At 37.8% G+C, this 12035-nt stretch overlaps 1 protein-coding gene across 3 annotated transcripts in view; it reads left to right on the forward strand.

Moving 5' to 3' along the window:
• Nucleotides 1-11221, forward strand: part of Rnls (renalase, FAD dependent amine oxidase) — a 288758-nt gene extending 277537 nt beyond the window's left edge. For all 3 annotated transcript variants that reach the window (XM_004653002.2, XM_045141963.1, XM_045141962.1), the window contains exon 7: nt 9630-11221. In XM_004653002.2, the coding sequence (XP_004653059.2) occupies nt 9630-9782 (153 nt within the window). In that variant the 3' untranslated portion in view covers nt 9783-11221. The remainder of the gene's footprint in view (nt 1-9629) is intronic.
• Nucleotides 11222-12035: the final 814 nt, after the last annotated feature.

Raw genomic sequence — 12035 nt, forward strand, 5'->3', positions numbered from 1 at the left:
ATGGTTTATTTCCTTGGGACTTGCTACCTTCTGAAAAAGAAAACATTCTCCACTGACAGTGACATTAGCATAGGTTAAATTGGATAAGTGTTTTATGGATATACCCCCCTTTTATAGCCAAAGACTAGTGGGAGCTTGACATTGGAGAGCAGAACCTTGTCTCTGTAGCATTTAGACATAGTTCTCACTTCCAGATATCTTATCATGAAAGGATGTTGGATATTGTCAAAGACCTTCTCTGTAACTATTGTGATTATCATGGGACTTCTGTCCTTGAATTCATTTATGTGATTATTTACACTTATTGATTTGTGTATATTGAATCATCCCTGCATATCTGGAATGAAGCCAGCTTGAATATAGTGAATGATCTTTTCAATATGTACTTGAATTCAGTCTATAAGTATTTTAAGGATGTTTTTTGCATATGTCTTCATTAGGGTTACTGGTTTTTAATTTTTTCATCTTTTTATCTGGTTTGTGTATCAGGTTAATTCTGGTTTTATAAAAAGCATTTAGTAACATTCCTTCCTTTTTATTTTATAGGATAGTTTGAGAAGGATGGGTGTTCTTCTTTAAATGTCTGGTAGAATTTAGCAGTAAATCCAGCTAAGCCTAGACTTTTTGTTAGGAAAAGCTTGCTTGTTATAGGCTTATTTAAACTGCACATCTCATCTTTATTTAACTTTGGTAGGCCATATACATGTAGAAATTTATTCATTTCATTTAGATTTCCCAATCTAGTGGAATATTTATTCAGCTCCATATCATCTCAGCCTTCCTAGTGTTTCATTATTGCCAGTGTGGTTGATCAGTGCCTCACATACTCAATGGATTGAGGAAATACAAGATAAGGAACTTATTATTCAGAATGTACTCCAAGCAAGTGATTGTACAACTAAGAGAAAATAAGATTTCCTTGAATTCAAAAATGATTTAAGTAAAGAGTTGCCATAAAATACCAGAATGAATAACTATTTTAAAAAGCTAAAAGATGCAGTATTATCATTAAAATTAGAAGTGGGGGCTTAGGCATCTTTATTTGCTATCAAGATTAATATATACCCACAGCTAATTAAAGAGATGTAATATAAGAATGTAGTAAAGTTATCCATCCTATAGTATTTTTATATGGATTAATTATTATTTTAGCCCCCCTTTATCCATGTGGGTAGTACATTCAGAAACCCTAACTAGGGCCTTTGATGTTCACTGTGAAATAATTAGGGCCTGTCAGTTTTTGGAGGAGCTATGCCTCAGGGTATTTCTACCCATCCTGAAGCTTCTACAGTCTTCCTACCACTTCTTCTGCTAGCAGTTTGTTTATAGTGTTCAGCTCTCTGTAGACTTATTTTTCTTTTGATGTGTTTCAGTTCACCACCATACTTGTTACTGTTTCCCTGGAGGTAGTTGTCAGGCTAGCATTGAGAACAATACTCATGTTTCTGCTTCCTCTTTCATATCCTCTGGACCCCAGTTAATGTGGGAGAGGTGGTGCATCTCATAGTGGGAAGTCTGCTGTCTTTTCTTGTCAAGTGGATGGACCTTGGATCTCCCCAGTATTCTCTGCCATCTGTAAAATAAAACATTTCCAACCAAGTGAGAGAGCAATTTTGATTAGGGGGGATATGCATAGAATTTGAGAGACATTTCAATGAGGATATCCACTAAATTTGTTCAGAGAACAATGGGGGTTTCTCTCTGAGCATTGTGAGATTCTCACCTGCGGGGTATTGACTTTATTCCCTGTACCATTATGAGCTGAACTCTCTCAAAATATGCAAGTCTCATGTCCTTTCAGAGGGTAATTGATTCCCCACAAAGGCTATGTGCCAGTATTGCAAAAGTGTTTACTTCTTGTCCCTGGTGGAGGATTGCATGGCTTACAGAGTTTCCTGCTTATTCATGTCCATTGTCACATAATAGCTCCCATAGCACTTTACAGCACCACGAGGATTTTCCAGAAAAGAATTGTTTTTTTCACTCAATTCCCATGGTCTCTAGTTGTCCCAAGACCACAGTCTGAAGTGTCTTCAGCAATAGGGTCTTATCTTTTAGCTGTTATATAACCAAGTGATTGGCAATGGCCTACATTGTTTTAAGGACTTCACAGATCTCCCTTGTCAGCTGCTCACTATGGTGGGATCACACTGTTCTTGTCCTGGCTTCACAAGTCATAGCCAATGTGTTTAAGATTAAGTTTATTCCTCCTTCTACTCAGCATTTTGGTCTGTTTCATCTACCTCCACTAACTAGGGGTTATAGCTTATGTACCACTATCCAGGAAGAAGATTTCTAATATATTAATTACTGTAGTCCTTAGTTTTATTGCCACATGTTTATGCCAGTGATTTATCAGCTAGGCACATTAAAAGATTAACAACTATTAGTAAAATGAAACAACTATAATAATATGTGATAGTAGAAATTATGTGAAGAACTTCTATGGGGCAGATAGAGCATACAACTTGGATATACTGAACTTAGCGATAACTCTCATCCTAGCAAGATGAAATGGATGATGTGAGATTTGGTCATGCTACTCAGAACAGTGTGCAGCTTAAAATTTATAAAGTGTTTGTTTCTGGTAACCAAACTATGGGAAACAAAACCATGAATAATAAGGGACTAATATATACACAGGGTTCAGTGTTCTCCACGACCTCAGGCAGCCATCAAAGTTCTTAAAATACACATCCCCTGTGGATAAGAACAACACCTGTATCCAATTGGAAATAATTATGGGGGAAATCTATATTATTTTCATATACATGGCTTGCGTTTTGAAGTAGTAGAAGTTTACTCATAAGAAAAGCATTAGGAAAGGTGAAAATCTTATGGAACATAATCTAAACATCTCCAGATGCATCTTCCTTTCATGCAGATAGTAGTTGTTTCAATGGCCTGAAGAACTCTGGGTCTGTCCACTATGATCTGCTCTTCAGCAAAGGTTCAAATGCAGATGATGAAATAGTAAAGGTATTTCTTTTATGCCAAAAATATGGATTTATGAAAAACATCCGACATCCTAGATCAACTTTTTAATTTGGATCAGAGCTGTCTCTTTTGGAAGCAGCTGCCTTCTAAGACCTGTGTCTCAAAAGAAAAGCACAAACCCCAGGGTGCAGGTTGCAAAGAATGGATGACTGCAGCTAGGTGCAGAGCCCCGGAGAATGTATCTATGCCTGTCACTTTACAGTGATGCTTATTGTTTTCTTACTTCTTGGTTCAGAGCTCCATAGGTTTTGAGTCATCTCTTCCATCTCCATTTTTTCCACAAGCTCTGATATTTTTAGCGTTATGCAGAACTACAGTTGCAGGCAAAACACCTGTACTTCATTTCCACACACAGTCAGAGCCCTGATTGACCCATGGAAGGGTAGTAGTGTACAGAGAAATCTAGAAGGTCATTAAAAGGAATTGTAATTGATCTCCCAACATCTGAGGAAATGCCTCTCATGTGATCCTTTTCTTGGCATGGAAATCTTTCTGATTTGGAGAAAGGCAGTGTGTCAGGCTATTCTGACTTTAATGGGAAGAAAGAAAGCAAAAGCAATTCCTTTATTTCTAAGTACATGCTTGCTTATTAGTCTTCTAATCTAGGGTTGGTATACAGACTTCCACTGATGGATAGTGGTGGCATGAAGCACTAAAGCAAGGAGCCTAGAGACACTTCTGGGATCCGTGGAAAAAAGTGCCACAGTTGATTAGTGATGTCTGTCAAAAGTCACTACATATGTCATAAGCCATGATAGAGTTGGAGAAATTTACCAGCCAAGATGAACAGTCTCCCAGACTTGGAATCAGTACATGAACAAGCCAATTTTCTGCTCACTAGTCTATTTCTGTCAGTTTTACTCAGTGCTGCTCATTCAAATAATCAGAGAAACAAAGGGCTTAAGCCAGTGTAGCTGAAGGCATTAATAGTCTCAACACTGAGATGTCTTGTACTATAGAGGCCCAGCCTAAGGCTATTCTGTTATCTCATATGTATTTGCTACCTACAAGTATTCACCATATCTTCACCTTTATAATATTTAGTACTTGTCATATTTCACCAATTGTAAAATGTCATCAAGTAGTCAGTATATACCAGGAAACACTCAAAATATAGTTTTCATATATATAAACTTGTTTATTTTCTTGTGACATCACAGTGGGTAGCCTTTTGGTATTTAAACTAGAAGTTATTTATCTAAACATCTAGGGAGCTACCTGGACCCCTTTCATTTCCACTAAAGAGAAAAATAAATGGTCTGAACTTGCAAAGCAGGTGTCAGTGGCTTAGAAGAAAACTGAATAACTGAGAAGAATGCCCTGGTGCACTCACTCTCTTAAGAGATGCCACATTGCCATTGCTCCAGGCAGCACCGAGGGGGACAGATGGTATGGGGAATAGTGTGGGCATCAGACATCAACAGCTCTGAGCAGTTACGAGAAGTCAAATTCCAAATGTGAGGAAGATTTTGTAAAGGCATAACCAATGTATGTTTTATTTCCTTTCTGTATTAGCAAGAGATCTGTTTGCAGATAAGTCTAAAAGAACGTTTCTCATAAATATAAAACAAAGCTATGTTATGTTGATACATTTTCTTTTCCCTCTTGTTGGTATACACAATGCTGATGCTATCTCCAACTGATACTTTGATCCAAAGAAATGCACTGTAATTTGCAACTATAAGAAGACAAGTGGTATGATACAGCAGCATGACTTGATTATTCAGAGATTTTGCAAGTTCCCTCACAAAGTTAGCTACATATGTAAGATTAGGACTAAATTTTGAGCAGCCCATTGAACATCACCTGTTCCCATGCTTCTGAAAGACTCGTTTTAAATGATAAATTATAGTCTGGGTGGCCAACTAAAACTGGTCAGCCTAAAATACAGCCACTTCAAGACAACCCAGTGAGACTGTTGTATGTGGATGGATGCCCTACAATCTGGGGATATGCTTTTGCCATCAGCACAGATATGGACAGAATAATGACCATTGTCATGTATGGGACTGAATATTTTTTCTACCAATTACCATTTTGTGGAAATGACTGGCCTGCATGTCTTCCTGCTTTCTTTTCTTTTGTTTTCATCTTTTTATCAAAGAGACTTTTTGTGTGAATTTTTACAGTTAATGATCACGACACAAAAAATTTACGAGGCTTTATAATATAAAAATTGATGTTTGTCATTAAAAAATTATTTATTTACAAGCAGAGAGAGAGAGAGAGAGAGAAAGAGAAAGAAACAAAGAGAATGATCCTCAGGCTTCATAGGCAAGTGCTTAACCACTAAGCCATCTCTCAAGGTTCAACTCCCCAGTACCCACGTAAGCCAGATGCACAAAGTGGCTCATGCATCTGGAGTTCGTTTGCAGTGGCTGGAGGCCCTGGTGTACCCGATCTCTGTCTCTCTTTCTCTCTCTCTTTCTCTCTCTCTCTCAAATAAATTATAAAATAAAACAAAAGAAAGAGAATGGACACACCAGGGCCTTCTGCCATTGCAAATGAGCTACAGATACATGTGCCATTTTATGCATCTGGATTTACCAGGGAATAGAACTAGAACGGAGGCCCACAGATTTTGCAAGCAAGTGCCTTTAACTGCTGAACCATCTCCCTGGTTGGTTTCTCATTTTTGACTTACAGATTCAGCAGGTTTGTGAGGTTCACCATAATTTATGGCCTGCAAGGCATTCACATATAGCAGTCATAATTGGAAGAAAGGACTCCCTTCATTCATCATTTGCACAGCTCTCCATTAGCCTCTGAATAGCACTACTTGTGTAGTTGAACCCTGCAAAGACCTACTGACTCAACCCTGCATGCAACATTACCCTTTTTTAAGTCAATAAATGTGGCACACTCTAATACGGAGTGGGCTCTGCTCTCAGCCTTGGTTACAAAGATTAGTGAATCACAGGTCCTACTCATCCAGATAAGGGAGACAGACATGGACATAATTACAGCACAAAATTGCAGTAGGATAGTAGATATAAATAACATGCTAAAATGGTACTTACCCTGCCTGACAAAGAAAAAAAAAAAGACCTCAGAACAGGTGACATTTGTACTGTCTTGAAGCATGAGCTATATACTTTTTGGAGGTGGGAGGCGATATATCATCCAACAGAACACTTCATTCAAAGCCACAAAAGCACAACAAAGGCAGATATATTTGAAGAGCTAAGACATGTGGCAAAGTGGGAACAGTGGAAGGACCTAGGAACAGATTGGACATAGGATCTCTGTTATGGAGAGCTCTCAATGTAGTTGATGTTTTATTCTTCAGGTAAACCACAAAGCCTATTCACGTGGCCTTAAATCAGTTAAGAATCAAACTGCTTGTGCTGATTTGAGCTTATACAGACTTACCAGTCATTATCTAAGCTAATGGAAACATTTCCTTAGCCACCCAGAGCAAGCAAGAGTCATTTCTGACCAACCCTGGCACACATGGGCGCCAGAGCAACCTGGATCCCCACAGGGCTGCTGCAGCCCCAGAGAATCTGTTGCACAGTCCCTGCTCCTCACTGTGGCGAGAAGAGAAGGCAAAGGCTGGGTCCTTGTGAGACACGGTGGCTCTGACAATTGTGAGATCCTGCCCTGCAGGGCTCTCTGCTTCACAAGGCTGAAGGCGCTTGCCAACACACACCCCATGTTTTCAGGTTTTCCTCATTGGATAATTGCGAAATGAGCTATTCTACCTAAATACAATAAGATTGATTTCTTCCAAATTTCCGATGGGCTAATCAGTGGACCAGTTTTTCAGCCATGTGATCTGGCATCTGGCATTTACTACCCAGTAAATTAAATTACACAGCATTGACAAATTACCAGCTCACAACTGGGTAGAACTTTTCCCCTTAATCTTCCTTCAGCTTAACATTTGTGTTTGTTTAGGAGTGCTATATGTAGGTGGCAGTTGAAATGTACCAAAACTTCACCCTAAGTGGAGATTTATACATGCGTCTATATTCTACACAGACACATTAACCTATGGAAATACACATATGAATGTGTACTAATGAGTCATCCTATTTATGTGAATTTTCTAGATGCATAAAGCTAAGCAGTATTTAAAATTTTTGGCCTTGTTTTTATTTTCATTATACATAGAAACATATTTAAACATATGTGTGTGTGTTTACATGAATGGATTATTCCATATATGTGGAGTTTCCAGATGCCTAAAGCTAACTGACTAACCAGGCGTGTTTGTTTTGCTTTACTTCTATCATGTCTTTATGGAAATGTTTCTGAAAGTGTTAGCAGTCAGAGTGTCAGAGCCTGGCTTCTAAATGCCTTTTTTCTTTTTCTACTAGCTTTCTGTCTCTGTGAAAGTAACAAACCCTCTGAATCTCAACTTCTCATCTACAAAGTAAAAATAAAAATAACCATTTCATAAGAGCATAGTGGGAATTGAAGGAGGTATGCAGATAAAGTATTTGATATGCAGTGACCTAGAAATATGAGCACTGAATGCTTACATATATAGTATTGGTTCTTGAAAACTAGGGCTATTATTGTGAATATTAATGATACAAGACAACTAATAGCTGACACTCTGGGGACCAACGAAGAATCAGAAACTCATTTCCTCTCAACTAAATAGCCCCAACATGCCAGGCTTCTTCTCTGCCTTATCTATTGCTTTAATTTTTATAGAACATCCCTTCCTTTCAGACTATCACTTGAAATGTTTTGGAATTCCTATATGAATAATGCCACCTGAATATCTAGGAACTTAGAAGTTTCCTTCTTCTTATAATGCTTCATTGGCAAATTAAATGATCCAACATGTTAAGATCCTAACTAAGACAGAAGTTGAAAAGATCTAGTTGAAAACACAAGTTAACTTTACTACGTGTTGTCTATTTGAGCTGCTAAAGATCATCTGCTGAGCGTCTGATAGATGATGCTTCTATAAGTGACCTCCAGAAAATGCTAACATTGTGTTGTATCTGAGTGATACAGGTATCTGTATCTTTAAAATTCAATTAGGAGGGCTTGAGGGATGGCTCAGCAGTTAAAGGCACTTGCTTTTAAAACCTGATGGCCCGAGTTTGATTCCAGAGTACCCACATAATGTTACATGCACAAAGTGGTACATGAATCTAGAATTTGTTGGCAATGGCAAGAGGCCCTGCTATGCCTATATTCATTTTCTCTCTTTCTGTGTCTGTCTGTCTGTCTCTCTCTCTCCTTGAAAATAAATAAATAAAACATTTTTAAGCTCAATAAGGAAATAATTGTTCCATTTCTTTTGTATTCTGGTAGTCTAGGGCATTCTCAATGCCTCTATAGCCAACTGTTTTCGTGTCCAAAATAACTAAATTCTACTCCCACTAGTTTTCTTTGCTGAATGAGTAACAGCATCATCTGCCTCATTTTGAGAATTTTTTTTTTCAGAAAATAGCTTCTTTTGTCTCTTCTATCATTTCAAATATTATAGACCTGGTAATACAAGATAAAATAACTACCATCAGCCATCAGCTCGTTTTCCTCCTTTAAATAGTAAATTCTATATTTTCAATGTACATTTATCAATTTATATATTTTTAATTTAATTCTTAAAAGTATATATCTCTTATGTCTGTTCTATGTCCCTGCCTGTAGTCAACTCCCACCCACAACACACACACACATAGTAACCTCCTCCAGGATTCCCTTAGAACAATGTTTTTCTTACCTATAAAAGGAGAATTTACTTATGACACTCCTTTTGTGTCGAATGACCTTCAGTGGCAAACTCATGCATCCATAAGACTCCCATATTTACCTACACAGACTGATCACAATGAATTATTTCATTCATGCAGTGTAATCTGCAAACATAACACCTTCTGAAGAGGTATTTGGTAATACTAGAAAGGAGCCATGCTCTGCTTTAGGGTCAGTCTGACCCTCAAGGCTGAATGATGCTTTAAGAGAGGACTACAGTGTCTTAAAATCCCACTTCTTCAGTGCCCAGATAGGGTCTGCCTCAGATCTGTGCTTGGGAAATATGGAAGGGAGGGGTGAGGGAGGAAGTATCTTAGTTCTTGCATCTGCTATAACAGAGTGCCAAAGACTGAGTGGTTTATGGAACAAAGAACCCTATTTCTCACAGTTCTGGAGAATAAGAAGTCCAAGATCAGTGCACCAGCAGGTTCAGTATCTACTGAAGATAATGCCTTTTAGCTATATGTTCACACGAGAGAAGTGGCCAACAAGCTCACTTGGGTCTATTTTATAGAGGCACAAATCCCTCATAATAGCATTCCCAAAGACCCCTTTTCCTAATACCATCACTCTGAGGATTAGGATCTCAACATATGAACTTGGCTTGTATGTGTGAGCAAGAGAGTGTGGACTAGACATTCAGACCAGAGGACCTACTAATAGGCACCTACTAATTGAAAAGTTTGATACATTTCTGATTATATGACAAAAGGACATTTAAATATTGAGAATGTTACGTTTGAATATTTCAGCAAAAAGAGGAGGTTAGGGTATCTTTATTCTTTCACATGCACCTTGCAAAATATTTTATTTCTCCAGGTAGAAAAGTCCAGTGGGCACTGCAAGAATAGTCCAATCACACACACAATGTCAGTTACATCCCCTCTTTTTTTTTTTTTTTTACATTTCAGGTTACAAATGCTGTTGCCAACTGTCCTGGCCAGATGACTCTTCATCTCAACCCTCTCCTGGTGTGTGGAGGAGATGGATTTACTCAGTCAAATTTTGATGGCTGCGTCACCTCTGCCCTGAGTGTTCTGGAAGTTTTAAAGAATCGTACATAGCAACTGTATTATTATTCTGTGCATTTACTTTGGTATTGTTGTTTTGCAAATTTCAGTCATTGATTATTTTGTTTTCCATGTATGGGAGAGAAATTACTTTAAAAAATTGACTTCATTTATGTCACTTTGACAAAGAACTATAAAACCAAGTTTGTAGTTTTAATATTTATAAGCCAAAGAATGACAATTTGTTGCATGTCATACCTTTCTCTGTTTTTCTGATTTGCCATGACCAATCCTTATAAAAGGAAGAAAATGGTGCTTAAAAGTAACAAATGACCCAGTCTCAGAATTACATTAATTCAAATAGTCTGGTGCCCATCTCTATTATTCTTTTGAAAAACCACTCAGTTCTGAATAAAGAATACTCATTACTAAGTTTTGTTTTAAGTCTGCAAGTATGAATAACTTTTTTGAAATTACTGAAAGGCAAGATTTATCTAACATATGGAATCACTTGTGTCTCATTACCCCTCAGTTATTAAATGACCTGAGTTGCCATCCCTTAGACAGTTCCTCCCTATTGTCAATTCCATTTGATCTGACTCAAGTGAGAGACACGCCCCTTGGGTTATGTGAAGGCATTTCCAGGAAGATTAAGCAGGAGTATCTTCCCCTAGCATGTGAAGTCCTTCATGTAGGATCCTGTATGTAAAGAGATTTTAGGAAAAAAGCAGTGCTGTGGGTGGGCTACTCTTGCCCCTTGCTGGAGAATGCCTCTGCTGTGTTCCTGACATTGGAACCTAGTATCCAATGTGCCATGACACTTGGACTGTCACAGTAATTTATTTTCTCTTGTCAAACAAAAACTCTAATAAATCAGAAAGCAGATGCCCTTAAAATAGATCCATATTTGAGAATTTAGTAATCCACCTTGACCCCATGACTTGCTGGCTGGAAAAAAATTAATCTCCAGCATTTTGAACAATTTGAAATTTGAAAACCAAAACAGTGAGTTATATTTTGTTTTATTTTTTATTTAACACTGAACTTCTGATGCCTTTGCTTCCACCTCCTGAGTGTTGCTGGAATTGGAGTGTCAGGCATGCACAACCACACTGATGAGTCCTGGTGTCAAACCCAGGATTTTATACATGCTTGGAAAGCACTCTTCCATGAAGCTCCGTCCTCCACCCCTGTTTGTCACTTAAGAGAACTGTTGCAGACCTCCAAACTAAGAAAAGTCTACTAGAAGACTTCCTGCCTTGGTAATGTTTAAGTTAGAGTTGCTCATGTACAATTGTCATACATATGTAGAGGCATAGGCATAGCCAAATGTGGGGTTTATAAACAAATGGGGTGTTCCATCTTTTGGCACATAAGGACAGAATTTCCTTTCAGTAGTAAATGGGTAAAAATAAAAACTATGCATATTGTTGCTGTCACTTATTTTGACACATAGAAATGAAAAGAAAATAAATGTAGCTTCTGGTATTAAATAATGACAAGTAGTGATTTATTTCATCATTCTGGCCCATTCTTGATTAGAAGTTTTCTTTATTTTGCTCTTAATGTATGCTGAAGAGTCTTCCACATGTACTTACTGTTTTGTTTAAAACAAATAAAATTTTGCAGCCACTGCCCTGAAAGCATCCTGAAACTGTAATGGCATATTTATAAAAAGAGGAGTAGGTTAGTAAGAGAAATTGCTCTTCTGAGCCACTTCTGAGACTCTTCATAGCTATTCATTCGAAATATCTCACCCTCTTCATTCCATATATTTTCATAAGACTATAACAATATGAGCAAAAACTCAACTTTCCTCAACATGGAAATCATTGTCTTTTTTGCTATCTTAATCATCTTGAAAGCTTTTATTGCATTTACTTTATTTCTTTTTTATTTTAGAAACAAAATGTCTGAGTGAATATATGTCCTGCTGGCCAAAGGGCCAGGGATGTCTGATGGCATGACGCTCTAAAAGACGGCAGAGCGAAAGAGTCCACTCCCCTGGGGGATGGGATTTCAGCTCTGCTTACAACAGTTGCTGAGGTGTTTGCATTTGGTCCTGTAAGACCATACATTATCGCCATATTTCCAAGTCAGAAACTTTATTAGTCACACCAGCCAAGGAAAGCTGCTCTATTTGGAAAGGAGCATATTCAAGTGAAAAATGCTTGAGCAATGGGGTAGTTTAATACTTATTAGCTGATAAATATAGCCTTTGCCAGAATAAAACTTTATGATGCAGTGTTGAAAAGCTTAATTACTAAACTGTCTGCACACATGTTGCTCAAGCAGCAAGGGTGACAG

Source organism: Jaculus jaculus, chromosome 1 (genome assembly GCF_020740685.1).
Source record: "Jaculus jaculus isolate mJacJac1 chromosome 1, mJacJac1.mat.Y.cur, whole genome shotgun sequence".
Lineage (NCBI taxonomy): Eukaryota > Metazoa > Chordata > Mammalia > Rodentia > Dipodidae > Jaculus > Jaculus jaculus.